The sequence below is a fragment of the Bicyclus anynana genome, chromosome 7 (genome assembly GCF_947172395.1).
Source record: "Bicyclus anynana chromosome 7, ilBicAnyn1.1, whole genome shotgun sequence".
NCBI classification, from domain to species: domain Eukaryota; kingdom Metazoa; phylum Arthropoda; class Insecta; order Lepidoptera; family Nymphalidae; genus Bicyclus; species Bicyclus anynana.
This window is the reverse complement of record NC_069089.1, coordinates 8,932,524-8,951,357: the sequence shown is the minus strand read 5'-3', so window position 1 is coordinate 8,951,357 and position 18,834 is coordinate 8,932,524. Positions and strand designations below refer to the sequence as shown.

The following is an 18,834-nucleotide window of genomic DNA, read 5'->3' as shown; positions in this document are numbered from 1 at the left end:
TAGAATAGGTTTCGACGTAAAAATAACATTAGCTAGGATAAATTTTCACTTAATAACATTTAAAAAACTTCAATTAAATTCATTTTGATGAAGTCCTTGGCAAATCAACCTCCAGCCATCGAGCAACCTAACAAAGCAATGTGCATACTCTTAAATACACACTAAACGAGCTTTCGGTTAATTGAATACAAATATTGGACCCGTAGCATTTTGCAAATTGTCCAATTGATTTACAATATTAGTACAGTCGTAATCATGATAATTCAGAACTTCAGAACTATCAGATGCAATCACGAATCAGTATTCATATTAGTAACACATTTATACTCTTTTTAGGGTTCCGAACGTATTATAAGAAAACGACGGCCACTCACTGCATATCTTTTTTTTTTAATTGCCGAATGTTTATAGTGAGGCTCATCCAAACTTGATGTAATCTCAACCGAGGTTATGTTTTACTGTAGACTATTTACCGTAGTAGTGTTAATTCTCTCACATAATGCAAATCAGTTTAAGCAATCTGAATCCCTATTAATGGTCACCTTACCACGTAATTGGTTCTATGGTATTTATAGTTTGAACTTGACAAATACCTATGTGTGTGAATTAATAACCATATCAATGTTATTTACCCTGAATATAAAATATTCTTGTGCTACGTCTTAGACAAAATCTTATGTCAGAAGAAGCTTAACAGGACTGATACAATGATAAAACATTGTTGCATGTTTGAAATAATGTTGTGACCGAGTAACTCTGTCAGAGTAAAGATTATGTATGTATATTGTATACTGTGACTCTGTCGTCTTCGAAAGGATCATATCTAATGACAAAGATGCTTGAAGTCAATTGGATCGGACATAAGACGTATTAACTTATGATAATATAATTAGGTAATATTTAAAAGACTGATGACTTCAAAAACAAAAGAGTAACTATTGAGTGTCTGCCAGCTTTTTTCGACAGAACCTGCCTTCCGAACCGGTGGTAGAGTCTCTACAAATAATCAATCTTGACGTTTCAAAATTCGTATAAAAAAGGCTTCTATACGACGAATTTTGATTTTGATCAATTTATTATGAAGACCAAGAGTTGATACCAGATTTTTTGACGGCCTCCGTGGCGCAGTGGTATGCGTGGTGGATTTACAAGACAGAGGTCCTGGGTTCGATCCCCGGCTGGGCCGATTGAGGTTTTCTTATTTGGTCCAGGTCTGGCCGGTCGGGAGGCTTCGGCCGTGGACATCGATGTAGTGTAGAAACCGAAAGGGGTGTGGATTTTCATCCTCCTCCTAACAAGTTAGCCGGCTTCCATCTTAGATTGCATCATCACTTACCATCAGGTGAGATTGTAGTCAAGAGCTAAGTTGTAAAGAATAAAAAAAAGTTACTATAGGAGTTGAGTCCGTGAGCTGTTTTCAGAAATCGTCTTTGCCTCGACACTGTTTAAGATGTACCTACTCGTACCATTCCAATTCAAGTACCGTTTCGTCAAGCCCGAATTCGTCATTTTAATGACGTACAAGTAAATTAGTTGTCCAGTCCGGTTCAGATGTCTATAAATTCATATGACCATCGTCCTTGCGAGGAATGCGAGGTCATCACGCCTTCGTGGTTGGTCGCGTTCTTTCGAGGCGTTCATCTTGTAACACAATAATTGTTGTTTAAAACATGATCATTCCGTATTCTATGCATGTTATTATGACGCCAGTTAGCGGCTTGCACCTTGTTCTCGCGGACACTACGCTGACCAATGATATTATACTATTAGATATGGCACTAGCGCGTCGAAACTGAGGCGAACGAATGCACTCAATTCGCTTAATTTCATTTCATCGCATAGTACTGGTTAACGACGAATATTTGAACATAATATTACCTAAATATTGTAAGTACAATACCGAGTTGTGTGTTCTGGAAGGGTAAAAACTATATATACTTACATAAATATAAGTTGTACTTGTAAGCAGTGGCGTGCATAAGGTTGTTGATCAAGATATGCACAATGAGACAATTTAACCAAACTGAGCAAATGTGCATTGGATAAGCATTAACAAAATATTTAATAGGGTATGCAGTACTTTAATGCATGCATGAAATGCACGCCACTGCATATAAGTAAACACAAAATTGTGCATATCGCATATATGCGATATCTATCTATCTATCCCAGTGGAGTAACTAAGTTTAAAACACTTTTTGTGGTTAATTTGTAGGTATGTCACGTATCTAATAGTAAAACATCATTGACGCTAACGACATCAACTTGCATCTATTAAGATTGTTCTTCGTATGTCCATTTATAGGTAATCTTCGTAATGTTGCAGAATTAATTCAGTTCCTCTTTACTAAACACACCTAATGGATACTGGAGATTTTTTTTTGCTCACTTGACGTATTCTGAATGCAAATCGTGTTTGTGATGATGAAATTCTTGATTAGTGATTCAAGGAAGTAGTTTCTAGGTAGTGTATCTTGGGTCATTTATTTGAAGTTTATTCTTGACCTCAAGATTTATAAGCTGGCTGACACTAAACAGTTCAACTTAATAACACAAAATTATTACTAGTCAAAACGGATTTGAATCTACACTAATATTATAAAGAGTTTGTGGTATTGTGGGGGTAATCTCTGGATCTACTGAATCGATTTTGAAAATTCTTTTACCACTAGAATGCCTCGTCATTTTTAATTGTCATCGGCTATATTTTTTATCCCCATATTCTCACAGGAACGGGAACCACGCAGGTGAGCGCGGGCGTCGGCTAGTTCTCAATAATTATTTCTTTTTGTGTTATGTTGGTGTTAATTTGCATGTCTATAACTTTTTTGTTATGGTCATTAGCAATTTACAAAATTATACAATTATCTTAAGAAAAATATCGTAAGATATCGGTACATATATTTATTATTAACCTTTAGTACGTTCATGACTTCGAGGTAAACCTTTCTTTCTACTGTTTCCAGCCATTTCCGTAAACGCAATTTAATTATGATTTACTTAACATCTTTCAGAAGTAAAGCATATTCTCTCACTCATACAATAACCTTAATAAAACTGTATGCATATATTTCGTAATCATTGTTTTCCTGTTGCAACCAGTAGCTACCTGTAGCTCTTGACTTTTTCTATCACCTTTTGTCAAACCGGTATCTATTAATCTCTTTGTTTAATCTATAAACTAAATAGTAACTTTCGTAATGTCCTTTATTTTGTGAGTTATAACTACAAGTAACTATATTTTGATCTAGTTAAACTAAGTTTAATGTGCTGTAAACAAACGTTCGACTCTCCTATCTTAGAATACTCAGCTGGTAGAAGGTACGAGTAGTTATAGTAGACACATTCACGAGTTTCTAATTTAATCAGGATCCTACAGTTATCAACCCATATGCGGCTCACTGCTGAGTTCGAGTCTCCTCTCAGAATGAGAGGGGTTAGGCCAACAGTCCACCACGCCGGCCCAATGCGGATTGGCAGACTTCACACACGCAGAGAATTAAGAAAATTCTCTGGGATGCAGGTTTCATCACGATGTTTTCTTTCACCGTTTGAGACACGTGATATTTAATTTCTTAAAATGCACACAACTGAAAAGTTCGAGGTGCCCCGGACCGGATTCAAACCCACACCCTCCGGAATCTGACGCAGAGGTCATATCCACTGGGCTATCACGGCCCAATCAGAATCCTGTGATTCGGAAATTTTGGCACATTATTAAACTTATGACCGTAATTGCATGTCGTTGATCTTAAACTTGATTTTTATATGAACTCGCGTATATTGGACATTTCTAAATTTGTTAAGAGATCGACATACAGCAAAAAAATATACTCTTTGAATTCAGAACCCACCGGTTTTTCGTCAGTTGAAAATTAATTAGACATGTTGAGTCGAAGTTAATACTTGGACGGAGAACGTCTCAAAACAAGAATCTATATTTCTATGTAAATTGTTGTATTTACATTTTACAATATATCTATAAACGTTATTGGCGGCCATGAAATTTAATATTTCTTTGTATTTATTTATGTTTTTATAATGAAACGTTTTATTAAGATTTTAATTATTTATTAGTTCCTTGTGGGCTGATAATAATTTTTCTTTTCTTTTTTAATAATTTGCTTTAAATTACCCTTCGCTTTTATCATACCACTAGCTGACGCCGCGCGGTTTTACTCGCGTGGTTCCCGTTCCCGTAGGAACATGGGGATAATATATAAATAAATAAAATAAATAAATAAATATACTTAAACAATACAGATCACTATCTAGCCCCAAAGTAAGCATACAGAGTAGCTTGTGTTATGGGTGCTAAGATAGTTGATATTATAACATTAATATACAATTATATACTACATATAAATACTTATATAATGTATAAATACACACAGACACTGGAAAACACCCATGCTCATCACACAAATATTTTCCAGTTGTGGGAATCGAACCCACGGCCGTGGATGCAGAAGGCAGGGTCACCCACTGCGCCACGCGGATCAATAATAATCCGTCAATATATAGCCTATAGCCTTCCTCAATAAATGGGCTATCTAACACTGAAAGAATTTTTCAAGTCAGACCAGTAGTCCCTGAGATTAGCGCGTTCAATCAAACAAACAAACAAACTCTTCAGCTTTATAATATTAGTATAGATTCGTCCATTTTGCGTTACGCAGAGGCTACTACAACGCGGCGATTGTTTTAGGTTATCGTTGTATCCGATCCTCTATCTTAAAAAAAACTATGTTTTAAGGCTGTAATTATATTTTCATATAATTTCCATAATGAAATCTTAACAGAAGCCTTAGTTTTTGATATATCCTCATGTACAAGGAATAATTAATTTATTTTGCAAACTTTGTAATTTTGAAAAAATACGTGATATTTATATTAAGTTATAAGAAATCCTTAACTATTATTAATTAATTGATACATTTTGGATCCTTATTCCATGTAACATGTTGACAGTTCATAACACATATTCAATTTGATATGTGTCAACTGTAAACTACCCTAAAGTCAACATTTCTCGATGTGAAGCGCACATAGAGCGCTTTTTTCAAGTGCGGTTGATTGCTGTCGCTGAGTATAATTAAATAAGTCAATTATTTATTATTAACATTTTTTACACCTTTTCCATATCTGAATAATCTGAATTCCAATAATTAATCAAATTACTGAATCTGATGACGTCATTATTGATGCGTTCCTCGAAATTAGTCTTCCTGCCTGACGTACCCGGTAGTGTTTATGTAGATACCTATAACATTTCTAAGACTCGATTTGTGATATTCACTACCTGGTACTGTAATGCATATTTTTGATTAAGTAGTATGCAACTCGTACGGTATGAGTTTACGTTCATTAACCTTTGTCTAAAGTTTTAAAGATTCCATGAATGACCTTTATAAATGTCTGTTGATCTTCTTATGAAATTGGAACTCGAAATGTAGTTATGTGGAAATTGTAAAATTCTTTTATAGTACTAGTATCATCTTTCGTCATCACTAACAACCCATATTAGGCTTACTGTGAAGCACGAGTTCCCTCGCGAGAGGGGTAAGTTAGGCCTTAGGTGGCTTTAGTCCATCACGCTGGACCAATGCGGATTGGCAGACTTTACCTAAGGAATTAACAAAATTCTCATGTATGCAGGTTTCCTCACGATGTTTTCCTTCACCGTTTATTTTTGTATTATTAAAAAAAATCTCATACTCAGTCTCTCATATTCCAAGGCCAAGATGCCTCAGCCCCGGAAGGGGCTAGAAGAAATCACCGGGGGAGCAAGTTTCCCCGCGTGTTAGTGTTCATTTACACGAGCGGCAGCTTCTACCGCTGACTGCAGTCGATAGAGTTGCCGCTCGTGTATGAACACTTACTCGGACAAGGAGGCCAAGCCTCGAGGCCCGTACCGCCCACCCCCGTCACTCTCGGGAGGAGATGACCCCACTGTGTAGTCGTATCCTTTTTTTTATTATTTTATTCTTTACAAGTTAGCCCTTGACTACAATCTCACCTGATGGTAAGTGATGATGCAGTCTAAGATGATGCGGGCTAACTTGCTAGGAGGAGGATGAAAATCCACACCCCTTTCGGTTTCTACACAGCAACGTAACGGAACGCTAAATCGTTTGGCGGTACGTCTTTGCCGGTAGGGTGGTAACTAGCCACGGCCGAAGCCTCCCACCAGCCAGACCTAAATAAGAAAATCTCAATCTGCCCAGCCGGGGATCGAACCCAGGACCTCCGTTTTGTAAATCCGCCGCGCATACCACTGCGCCACGGAGGCCGTCGGAAATCCTTATCAGACTACTCTTTTCTTACAATATTATGTTATAGACATTTTGGTTATACAGCAGTAAATAATGAATCTTATTTCCTATTACACAGTTGCGAGTTCCTCTGCGACAGGTGCTTCGCCCGCGCGATCTGACTATTATCATTAACAAACGCCATCTCAAAGTGGGCATAAAAGGGCAACCCTTCATCATCGACGGAGAATTGGACGCGGACGTCAAAGTCGAGGAGTCCACGTGGGTGCTGCAGGATGGTCGCAATTTACTAGTCAATTTGGAGAAGGTACTTAAAGGATTTATTTGTATACTACTGAAGTGCTGTAAATAAAAAAGTTATTTCAATCGTTGTTATACATTATTTTCGTCACCAGGTGAACAAGATGAACTGGTGGGGAAGACTCGTTACATCTGATCCAGAAATCTCTACTAGAAAAATTAATCCAGGTAACATAATAATGATTAACTACATTATGTACGCGTAACAAACTGTATCTTACTAATTTTATAAAGAGCCAAAGTTTGTGGTGTTATAGGGGTAATCTCTAGATCTACTGTATCGATTTTGAAAATTCATTTATCAATTTAGAAAGCGACGTTGCTTGTGAGTGTTATAGGTTGTTTTTACCCGACTGCAAGAAGGGTTATGTTTTTCGCGCGTATCTTGTATGTATGTTTGTATGTATGTATGTATGTAATATTCTTTATTAGGTACCTCATATCTTCCAAACCACTGAACGGATTTACGTAATTAGAATATCGTTAGATTTGTCTCAATAACCCAAGTGTTCTTAGATAGATGAAACTAAAAAAAAAAGTAGACTGTGAGACGCTATAAACTCGACGATAGAGAGATATATTGCAATATTAGAAATATTTTTTTTCTAATATTGCAATATGGGTATCAAATTCAAGAGCTTTTTGTGAGGATTCTAAAATGGTATATCATGGCCATGCTATGCCATGCACTGCCAACGACGGATGATGCGAGTTTTTTGGACCACTTTTACCCTAATGGGGCAAATTATTTGTTATAAATGACTAGCGGACGCCCGCGACTTCGTTCGCCCTTAGACCTCTTTAAGCCGGCTCTAAAAATCAACTCTTAGTGGATACCTACTAACTGGTAACCCACCTCCCTGCCAAATTTCAGCTATGTAAATCAAGCTGTTTTCGAGATTTCGTGATGAATAATGACCTTTCGCATTTATATATTAAGATTACTTGATGACTGGCTAAATGTATTTCGATGCCATATTGTGAAACATAGAAAACCGCGGGGCATCTGCTAGTTATTTTTCCGATGAATATTTATTAGTTACGTACAAAGTTAACAAAAATTATCTAAATGGCTAGTTGATCAAAACTCAGATGGCAGATTTAACGTAATTACATGCCAGATGTATAAATGACACGATTGCCTTCCGTCCGGATTTCCCATACGCGTCCTAGTTTGTTGCCCGTCAAGGTCGACCAGACGCGTATAACATGTACAAGTTTTTATAAAATTCCCACTCGTAGTCCGGGTGGGAAAATAATAAAAGCTTTATAATTAACTAGCGATCTGCCCCAGCATAGCACAGGTGCTATATAAATACTTTTTTTTTTCCTGTAGGGGGAAAATCCTCATGGACACCCGTTTGGGTAGTGCCAGACTCCTAACGGCTAAAAACCCCTCCTACCTTAAGAACGCTGGTGTACCTGCCATTCGGTCTACCACCAACGTCGCAGTCTTTTCTTACTTTCCGAGTATCTTTTCATCTTTCTCCTTTATTTTCATTATGCTTTCCAGGAAACTTCTTATTATACTAAAGCCATTCTTGAGGAGTACTGTTTACTAACAAACAAATTAGAAATAAAGGTAGAACACGCAAGTCATTTCATAACTATTTTATTTTAAATTATGTATTGTTGTTATTTAAAATATTATTCAAAATATATTAACTATATTTAATTGTTTTAGGCTTATTAATCAAATTTATTTTCATTAATTTAAGACCAAGTTAAAAATAATCATTATTAGGTGTGAAATGACTAGCGATTTATACCCTCATTTTCAATTTGTTTCTTAGTAAACAGTACTCCTTGAATATGGCTTTAGTATAGGTCCCAGTTCTCACTTGATTCGAGCATTATATTAATTAAGTTTTCTACAGTGACCCCAACGACGACGCCGAACATACCATATTTTGCTGACCACGTTTCAAAATAGAAAGAGATGAAGTAAGAAAGGAGTTAGGACGAGAAATCACTGTAGAAAACTTAATTAATATAATGCTATATAAATACTAATACGGTCAAAAATCTTTTATGTGTCGTTTAATATAACATTTACGAACGAACATAAGCGGGAAACTAAAGGAATACTTTTTGGGACAGCCTATGTAGCAGCGGTTCACTCACACTTTTACGATATTTATTTAACTACCCGCTAATGATTGTTCTTGGTTTTTCTTCTCTTTTGTTTGTTAATTATTTTTGTTCGCGTTGCACTATTATTTTTGTTTGTGTTGCACTATGGTTAGGCTTAATTAAAATGTGGTTTTTGTAGAATAATAAATAAATAAATAAATAATATTATGATAAGTCTTAAGAGAGTGGATGTGATCTATGCCTTCGATTTGGAGGGCGTAGGCTCGAACCCGATCCGGGGCATGCACCTCCAACTTTTCGGCGTGACATTAAATATCACGTGACTCAAACGGTGAAGGAAAAAAAATCGTGAGGAAACCTGTGCATACCTGAGAATTTTATTAATTCTGTATGTATGTGAAGTCTGCCAATCCGCATTTGGCCAGCGTGGTGGACTAAGGTCTCATCAATTTTGAGAGGAGACTCGTGCTCAATAGTGAGCCGAATATGGGCTGTTATGATGATTATGATAATACAGAATATATCTTTTTATAATCTTCCTCCTTTCTCTTCCTGTATCTATTGCTGAAAACTGCATTAAAATCCGTTGAATAGTTTAAAAGGTATAGGCAAACATACTGAAGCGACGTCATTTTATACAATGTAATGACGCCATTGACAGTCATTGAGTTACATGCCAGAATTGCTTCGTTGGTTCAGGGGTTAGTCTCCGTGGTTTTGGGTCATGAGGTCCAGGGTTCGAATCCCGGGCCGTCTTTATTTTCGATTTAATTCTATCAATGCAATGTCAATATTAGTTTGACAGTAACAAACATCGCTTCATAGCGCCTAGCCATGTGGCGCCAGTTATTGTTTTTTTTTTTTTTAATATTAAACTCCATTTAAATACATACATAATATACTTATAATATTAATATGACAAATGTTTTTACTTTTAGAACCCTCGAAACTATCGGACTTGGATGGTGAAACCAGAGGTTTAGTGGAAAAAATGATGTATGACCAAAGGCAGAAAGAAATGGGTTTGCCCACTAGTGACGAAGAAAAGAAGCAAAATGTACTTCAAAAGTAAGTAATCCCATCATTCACACGGTTCCTTTAGGTACCTACCAGTGGCGAAGACTCTATAAAGGCCAATTCCCGGCGGGTTACCTTTTAAAAATTCGTACATACATATTCATTATTTGAATGAATGTGTGTGAAACCGAAATTTGTATTAAACCGTATGAATTTCCTTTTCATTGGGACGGCTTCATCATTAACAGCCGATGGACGTCCACTGGTGGACATAGGCCTCTTGCGTGGATTTCCAAACAAAACGGTCTCGAGCCGCGAGCATCCAGCGGCTCCCTGCAACCCGCTTGATATCCTCGCTCCACCTAGTGGGGGGTCGACCAACACTGCGCTTTCCGGTGCGGGGTCGTCATTCCAGCACCTTGGGACCCTAACGTCCATTCAGCTTCGCGACTCGCTGAGCTATATCAGTGACTTTAATTCTTCTGCGGATCTCCTCATTTCTGATTCGATCACGCAGAGGACGGCTTACCTTCGTCAAAATTCCATCCTTCGCCACTGGTATACATGAAAATTATAAAAGTAAAAAGTATTTTCGTCGCATTACGGTAATGTACGCAAATTTTAAGTAGGAATGATTATTATTTGATAATACTCCTTGTATATCATATTACAGAAATGTCGAACGGAAGTGAACGCTACCGAACAAATAACAATAATACGTTAAGGCAATAAATTTATATGTTCCGAAAAATCGATGAATTGCTCAACGAAAACGGATTCCTACACAAAACCTGTTTTTTCAATAAAACAGCCTTGGACAGGAACTTTGGATAGGAAACTTTTCCGCAAAATGTTGTCTTAAAACCAATTGCATAAGATTATAATATTATACATTTTATTACCATTGTGGGTACACTGAACGAAATAGTTTTGTTTAATTTACTCGTGTGTATTACAGACAACCAATGATATTTTTGTACTAAAGATCGGTTACGTCCCTACAAAATCACCGCAAAAAGTAATCCGAATAATTGGCTATAAAACTGAGCGTTGAAAACTATTTATTTATGAATATATAGTTTTTACACTTCCTGAACACACAACTCGACATTGTCAACGATATTTAGGTATTATTTGTTTAAATAACGTTCGTTGTTGACCACAACTAACATAGAGATGTGGAAATTTCCTCTTTTGAGCGCCTCATTTTTCATGACCTACTAACACATCTAACAGTATTTAACATCATTGCCTACAACCTAGTAGTTCGTAGAACCTGATGTCTACTGAGGGTTAGAGTAGATTGAAATGTAGTAGGAGTAGCAGCTCGAAACATTCAAAAAATTCATTTAGTTCAATAAGGAAGCGATATACTATTGTATATTGCACAGATTATAAAAGTCGAGCACCTACCAAGGGACTTGAATGATTAATAGCTTTATGAGAGTGATGGAAATGTATTCTAAAAATTATCTATTTTCACAGGTTTATGGAACAGCACCCAGAAATGGATTTCTCGCAATGCAAATTCAATTAAGAGATGAAAAATATTAAGTGCTACTTATTGTCACAGAATCAGACTTCTATTAAGCCATTATTTTTGTGTGGATGATTTTAACAATTTAAACTGCATCTACAGGCACACTATGATTTTTAATTTAGTGTCTAGCAAATAAATTGTTTTCACTAAATGTATAATTTCAATAAAAATTATGTTGAAATATAAAAATCCTGTTTTATTGAAACCCTTCAGCATCGTTATAACAGCCGATAGACGCCCACTGCAGAATGTAGGCCTTTTGTAGGGACTTCCAAACATCACTATCCTGTGCCGCCTGCATCCAGAGAATTCCTGACTCGTTTGATATTGTCAGTACACTTGCAAGGGTCGACCAACTCTGCGATTTCTAGTGCGGGGTCGCCATTCCGCCACCTCGGGACCCCAACGAACTCATTGGCTCTTCGAACTATAGCTATGCCCCGTCCATTGCCACTTTAGCTTGGCGACTCGTTAACCTATATCGGTATCTATAGTTCTTCTGTCAGCGGATCTTCTCATTTCTGATTCGATCACACTGAGCTCTTACGAGGCTCATACTTAGCGACCAAGTCTCGGAACCATAGGTCGTCACTGGCAATACGCACTGTTCGAAGACTTGGTCGAAAAATATCGCAAAGTTTCCCAAATGCTGCCCATGGAGTTGGGTTCTGATCCTGTTCTCGGACGGGTATAGTGGCATTTTCGTTTCGAAAACCTTCATATAAAACTTATGTAACTTCTCTTTAACAAACTGACAGAACCTCGCGGTTTCATCCGCGTAATTCCAATTTCGTGGAAATAAGGCCAGGAAGGCCTGGCCCTAACCACCCACGGTTAAAATATAATGATGATAGTATCTTAACGCATCATTGTCATAGATTGATCATTGTCGTCAGACCTTGTCAAAACTCAAAAGTTCCTGTCTTGTTGATCTAACTCACAAGGAAACGTTTTGTGCCTACTGCGACCACCCTTAGACCATTAATAACCAACCACCTGATGAACTCTATTCGATGGGAGACAAAAATAAAATGTCCAGTGTCCACTGAATTACGATTCTGGGGATCTAATTCCTCGGATTGATTTATTCACTACGTGGGACCTTGGAGGAATCTGAAGTTTATTCGGTGCTACCGTGGACCTCAGACCATACTTAATTTGGACTCTGTCAACCAACAAAACTATTTAATCTATGCTCAACGCCCAATGACGTCTGTCAATGTCACTCTGACAAATATTTGACATTGAAGTTTGAGTTGACAGTTGACACCTTTATTTGACGTTTGTGGTTGACACTTGACGTTGACAGCTTCCTTGATAGTTGATTTTTGTGATTTGTCGCCACGACTAAAATAAATACAACTAAACATAAAATAACTATCAGTTTTGATTTGTATATGATTATTTTCTACAAACTCCAGTTATGGTTAGAACAGTATATTCTCCTGAATATTGTCTACAATATTTGGAACAATATGCCTCCCAGGAAAACTTTGTTTTGGGGTTAATATTGGGCCAGGTAAGCAGCACTTTATCTTGATTTTATTTGAGTATTTATTTTTATTTAATAGTAAATAAACACGGTATTCATAGGTAACAGAGGCACGTGAAAATATAATACATTTAGCACGGACCCCAGAAGAGAAAAACACTGATACAGGCTCAGAATCCAGTTATGTATCAGAAAAACCAGAAGCCGTTCGGAATTTATTGGGTGTATCCGAGGCATGGGTAGCGGACCACGCCAAACATGTTACTCGCATGTTACCTGGAGGAATGTTTGTTCAGGGTGAGTTATGACTACCTTTATAACCTTCATTCTGAATGAATTAATCTACATTTATACAATTAAGCTACATTCAACGATTTTATACTATTAGATATGTTACTTCCCCACAAAAAGTGATATAATAACTACTCCAATGATGGACACATGCACAATTTTGTGTTTACTCTCTTAAATACTTATTCATGTTAATATATACAGTTTTTACACTTCCTGAAAACACAACTCAACATTTAGATATTATTTTTCTAAATAACTTTCGTTATTTACTATACTACTAAATGAAATAAAGGCAATAGGCTACTTCTGTTCGCCTCAGTTTCAACATATTTGTTAGTGACACATCTTTATAAAATCTGTGTATCCAAGGCGATGTTTATGTTTACACTTAGCACATGTATTTTTTTTATTATTTGGCCTAATTTGGTCTCAGGCTCACAGGATTGCATCACTAACGTTCCAAGTTTAAGCTAAGAATTTGCACTGTAGGAAGAGAAAAGCTAGAAAAGAAAAGAAATTTCATAGACTTCAGATCAGGACCTAGTGATCTGAAATCACATTGCCCTATCACTAAATGCTTAAGGCTGTTATGCAATAATAATATTAATTCATAATAATAATTAGATATTATTATAACTTCAGACTTTGTCAAAGTTTGACATTGTGTATAACTAAGGTGTTGTATACCTTTCTTGGCACATTTCTACTTTGAATATAGGCATATTCCAGACATGCAACCCTTTGATGTCTTTTTAGTGCTTAACTGAGGAAGAGATGGAGAGAGAGTTAGATGACACTTTTTCTAATGTACTTTTGTGCTAATTTATATCATAAAATAAAAAAATGTAAATAAATAAAGCATTTGACTTAGCAATTGAATATTTTAAAATAGCTGGCTAGCATATTATTCTAAATCCATATAAATCTGACATTCCTAACTAACCATGATCATCCCCTGATAATTAACCAATATACCTAATTTTTCTTATCTTTCTCATGCAAATTTTGCAGGTATTTTCATTACAAGTGATGAAGACATCTTTGAAGATCCTAACTACTTTAGCAAAGTTAAATCAGTATTAAATTACACACACAAAACTCTCAGCGTAAATCAATATATGTATGCCAACTACCCTCATTCTAATGAAAGGCTTATATTACACATGTCAACTAATACAAAGGTACTAACATGTAAAAGTATTGAAGTTGGTGTTGGAAAGTCAACCTCTATCAAGAATGTTGATTGGAAGTTTGTGCCTAAAGCTCAACAGTGGCAGAGACTAGACTGTTACTATGAATTTGATGATGTTTACCCTGTCATTGTTAAAAAGAGTGGAATCTCAGTTAAACAACAGTTTCAGGTTTGTAATAATTTTATTTTAAGAAAATTAAATATCATGTTACTTATTTTAATAAAGTTCCTGCGTTCATACCAGAAAGCTCAATTTGCTTGCCGGTAGGGTTTTAGCTGGCCATAGCCGAAGCCTTCCACCAGCCAGACATGGACCGATTAAGAAAATCTCAATCAGTCCAGCCAGGGGTTGAACCCAAACTTTACCTCCTTATAATATCAGTATAAATTAAAAAGTGTCTAATAAGTCCAGCAGCAGATGTCCATTTACTGATGATGATTTTATTGATGAACATTATCAGCTTATTTTAAAGTTTTGGCATACAGTAGAGCCAGGCTAGGAAAAGGCAACTGGACTAAATTTGCAAGGGATCAGGTACTATGGAAAAGGCTTTTGTTCAAAGGGAAAATCAGACAAACACTTTAAAGGAACATATTACAAGGGCCATGGCTTTATATGACTGCTCTAAAGGCAGGCTTAGGATGTTAATGTTTTACTCATAATGTTAACTATTCAATGTTAGTGATTGATACCAAATGGCTTAAGTGCTCTACAAGGCAAGGAGTTATAATACCAACTTGCTATCACTACTAATAAGAATATATTGAAATAACACTTTTAAAGCATGACCTAGGACTTGAACTGTGGACCACGATCTAATACATTACATTACAATAACACTGGACTATTGATTGTTGTGCTCTATTATCAAAATAAATAATGAATAACTAAATTTTCAGCAAATATTGGAATCTGCATACAAAACAATTGAATCAAGTGTAATGTTTATTGATGGTGAGTTGAAGGATGGATCAGAGGCTTTGGAGCAACTGATTAAAAAGAAAAAGCCCAAAAACAGTGTCAAATCTGCACAAGACACACCCAAGTCAATGCATGTGTCTTTATTTGTTCCATTTGTAAGTATTTCAGTCTTTAATTATTTAAATATTGAAAAGATCATTGAGTTTGAGTGTTGCTCTAAAGAAGTAGGTACATAATAAGCTCATATTAAAAGTCATGTACATTGTACTCGTACATACAATATTTCAAGTTTTTTTTTTTAATTCAAACCATCATGAGTGTTATTCATTTTATTCAAATTATTTGACTATGAAACATGGCCAAAGCTCACGTGATACAACGTCGGAGTAAGCCCAACGAGTTATAAACCCATACGGGACCCTTAGTTATGAGCTGGTTCTTTCAACGCGGCACGATCCAAAATAGTTTTTGGTTGTGCTGCATTGCAAGAACCAGCTTTGATTGAAAAATTTTGAGTACTTGTTATTTTAAAATTTATAAACCTTTTTTTTCCCATGACAATGCATAAAGTTTTTAACTAGGCTAGGCATTCTGTGTACAGATTGTGCATAAATTAAAATTCCTTCACCAATACAGGTTTGCAAAGAGTCCTGATTACTACATAGGCTACACAATTGAACAACAAAGAGCCTCAAATGCTCAACGTTAAGAGCGGTTGGACTCATCACCGAGCAGTTGGACACATCATCGTTGGTCTATTGTCGTACCCACTCCTAGCAAAGTCTTTCCCAAGAAGTTGGAGGGGAATGGGAATATTAGTCATATTATAAAAGATATGACAAATATTCTTTTTTTTTTAAAAAAAGAAACATCTCAACATACATGATTTTTTTGTTCTATTGTTGCATGCGATCATGTTGATTAGCATGGTTGATTAGAAATGTCTTAACAATTCATATGCTTTTAGGAAAATAGTCTACCAGAAACAGTGGAATACCTTGAATGTGATGGCAGCATACATTTTAGTGGTGTTGTATCATCAAGTGTGTTCATGTATCCAAAGGCCACAGTCAGTGAAACCATTGCTGCAGTGAAGCAGGACATCATCAGATCCTTGGCTTCTCGTTTCACAATGCACTGTGATGCATTGATCGACGACAATTTACTGCCCGAAGGTAACTTTTATACTATATGAAAGTTTTAAGTTGCTTTGAGCAAAAGATTTGTGAAGAAGTTTAATCGCTGAACTTACACACATTTCTTTTTATTATTTACAAGTTAGCCCTTGACTACAATCTCACCTGGTAAGTAATGATGCAATCGAAGATAGAAAAGAAAGAAAGAAAATATGTTTATTCATTTTTAGTGTCACAAACAGTACATCCTATCTTAGATATTTTGAGACTGTCTGTGACACCAAACAGAAAAGGTTTACAGCTCAGCATTAGCTGTTCATCGCAAAAAAAGCAATGCCCGGCGCTGATTTTCAGCTGAAACCCTGGTGGTGTCAGCCAGTTATGATTACAGATCAAAATACTAAATACCTACAAATTAAAAGATAGTAACATATAGATAAATGCCAACTATACACTAACTTACATAACATACCATCCTTAAAATTAAAAATTACCCATACCCATAGAAACATGTATAATTTGTTTAAATACATAGAAATATGACTACATACTAATAATAAGTAATACTTAAAATGTTTTTTGTATCTAAAGATGTAAGTGGGCTAACTTGTTAGGAGGAGGATGAATATCCACAACCCTTTTGGTTTCTACACAACATCATACCGGAACGCTAAATCGTTTGGCGGTATGTCTATATGGTGGTAACTCGCCTTAAAAAAAATCTCAATTTCGTTTATTCATCAACTAGCATGTCAAAGCTAGCGTAGCAGCTCTGGTCTGCTGATAGGTTTCGGCAATGGCTAGTTACCATCATAACTACCACTAAATACGTACAGCCAAGCGATTTAGCATTACAGTATGATGCTGCATAGAAACCATCAGAAGTATAGGTAATATAAACCTGTACCTTTGAGTAAGACTACTTCCATCTTTACATAAGATGGAAGCAGTCCATGAGATTGCAGTTAACGTCTAACTTGTCCATTGTAAACTACTAGAAAAACATCCTTAACATTGAAGATACTAAGGTTTGTAAAAACGTGTCTTTAATTTTTATTACAGAGAAAGTGTGTTTTAATGAGCCTCCAAGAAGAGTTCTAGTACCAGTTGGCTCACTGTATCTATGTGATTATCTATTCCCTGGCGAGGCACCGGCTGAAGCTTTGCTCTCAGTCAAAGAGCTATTGGATTTGCAGATCACGGAGGGTGACGTCATTTGTGACGTTGAAACACCTGCAGGTAACTTAAATAATAAAATCTTAACCCTATTGATATTGAGTTTTAGAAGCATATAACTGTAATGCGACTTCGTTCGCGTGGAATTCAGTTTTTCACAAATACCACGGGAATTTTTACAGGATGAAAAGTAGCCTATGTGTTAATCTAGAGTAAAGTCTTATTGCCATTTCATTTTAGCTAAATGAGCTTAGGAGCCGCAGTGTAAAAGTGGAACAAACAACACTCACACAAACTATCGCTTTTATAATATTAGTGTGATAAAATGTTGAAGGCCTGGCTATGACATGCTCTCACTTATAAATGGTTATTTATCACTCTAGTATAATTAATAACATGATTGTTTCTATTGGATTATAGATACTTCGGAGTTCGATGCTCTGGATCGAGATACGAGTAGCGAGGAACTCTTAGCCACGCCTCAAGAAGCGAGCCAGTTTATGTACATTACCGGCATTTGCTTTGCTATGTTTGTTCTCGTAGTTTCTATATTTATCCACTACTATGATTCCATTGCGGTGTGTATTAGTAGACTACTTTCTAGGTCCTAAATATTTATGAATGGCTTTAATTTGATTTATCATAAAATGTTTAAACTAATCTTTACGAACTTTGTGACTAAAGTAAATCTATATTATTAGTTTATTTTGTGTACCTTTGAATTAGCTGAATTATTTATATGTTTAAGACTTATTTTGTTGTTATTTTATGTTGCAAACAGTCATATATGACTATTAATACGGTACTCATACTTTATACTTATATCAATTTTAAAATCGTGATGAAAATAATAGGAACCTGTTTTGTACAGATTATATGCTGTGTAATTTAATATTCAACAATTAAATAATTATTTTTATTAATATCTGTTTTATTTTGTAATTATATTATATACTCATGTATCACTAAAACTACGATGATCTTATTTAATAAGATCACGTAATTAATATTTTTACTCTGATATAGTTTGGCTAATGAAAGTAGAGACTGAAATCGCCAGCTAAATTGCAAATGCGCAAAGCAGTGCAAATGTTGGAATAACCGAGTTTAATACTTATTTATATGTATTAATGTATTCACAAACAAAAAAACAAATTATGAGAACGCATGTTTTTTATTTTTAAAGGTATTTTTAAATTTGGTGGGCTATTTCAGTCTACTTTCATTAGCCAGACCGAGGAAAACATATGGCCAGACTAATGAAAAATTATATCGATTATCGATCTTATTGCGCCATCTATTGTCATACGCCGAAAAAGTAAATATCCGATAGATGGCAGTGCAAATTAGACGATAATGACGTATAATGCTATCAATGAGAAAATCTTGTGTGAAT

The 18,834-nt window shown here is 35.8% G+C and overlaps 2 protein-coding genes across 2 annotated transcripts in view; both read left to right on the top strand.

Moving 5' to 3' along the window:
- LOC112047465 (nuclear migration protein nudC) overlaps positions 1-11,415 on the top strand; it is a 43,807-nt gene extending 32,392 nt beyond the window's left edge. The window contains exons 5-8 of the mRNA XM_024084632.2: positions 6,394-6,582; positions 6,671-6,743; positions 9,608-9,737; positions 11,172-11,415. Of these exons, the coding sequence (XP_023940400.1) occupies positions 6,394-6,582; positions 6,671-6,743; positions 9,608-9,737; positions 11,172-11,223 (444 nt within the window). The 3' untranslated portion in view covers positions 11,224-11,415. The remainder of the gene's footprint in view (positions 1-6,393; positions 6,583-6,670; positions 6,744-9,607; positions 9,738-11,171) is intronic.
- Positions 11,416-12,526: 1,111 nt separating this feature from the next.
- Positions 12,527-18,361, top strand: LOC112047374 (protein odr-4 homolog). The gene is made up of 7 exons (XM_024084523.2): positions 12,527-12,745; positions 12,820-13,015; positions 14,024-14,373; positions 15,105-15,281; positions 16,094-16,301; positions 17,325-17,501; positions 17,859-18,361. Exons 1-7 carry the CDS (start codon positions 12,650-12,652, stop codon positions 18,047-18,049), a joined length of 1,395 nt encoding a protein of 464 aa, XP_023940291.1. The 5' UTR covers positions 12,527-12,649; the 3' UTR covers positions 18,050-18,361.
- The last annotated feature ends 473 nt before the right edge of the window (positions 18,362-18,834 follow it).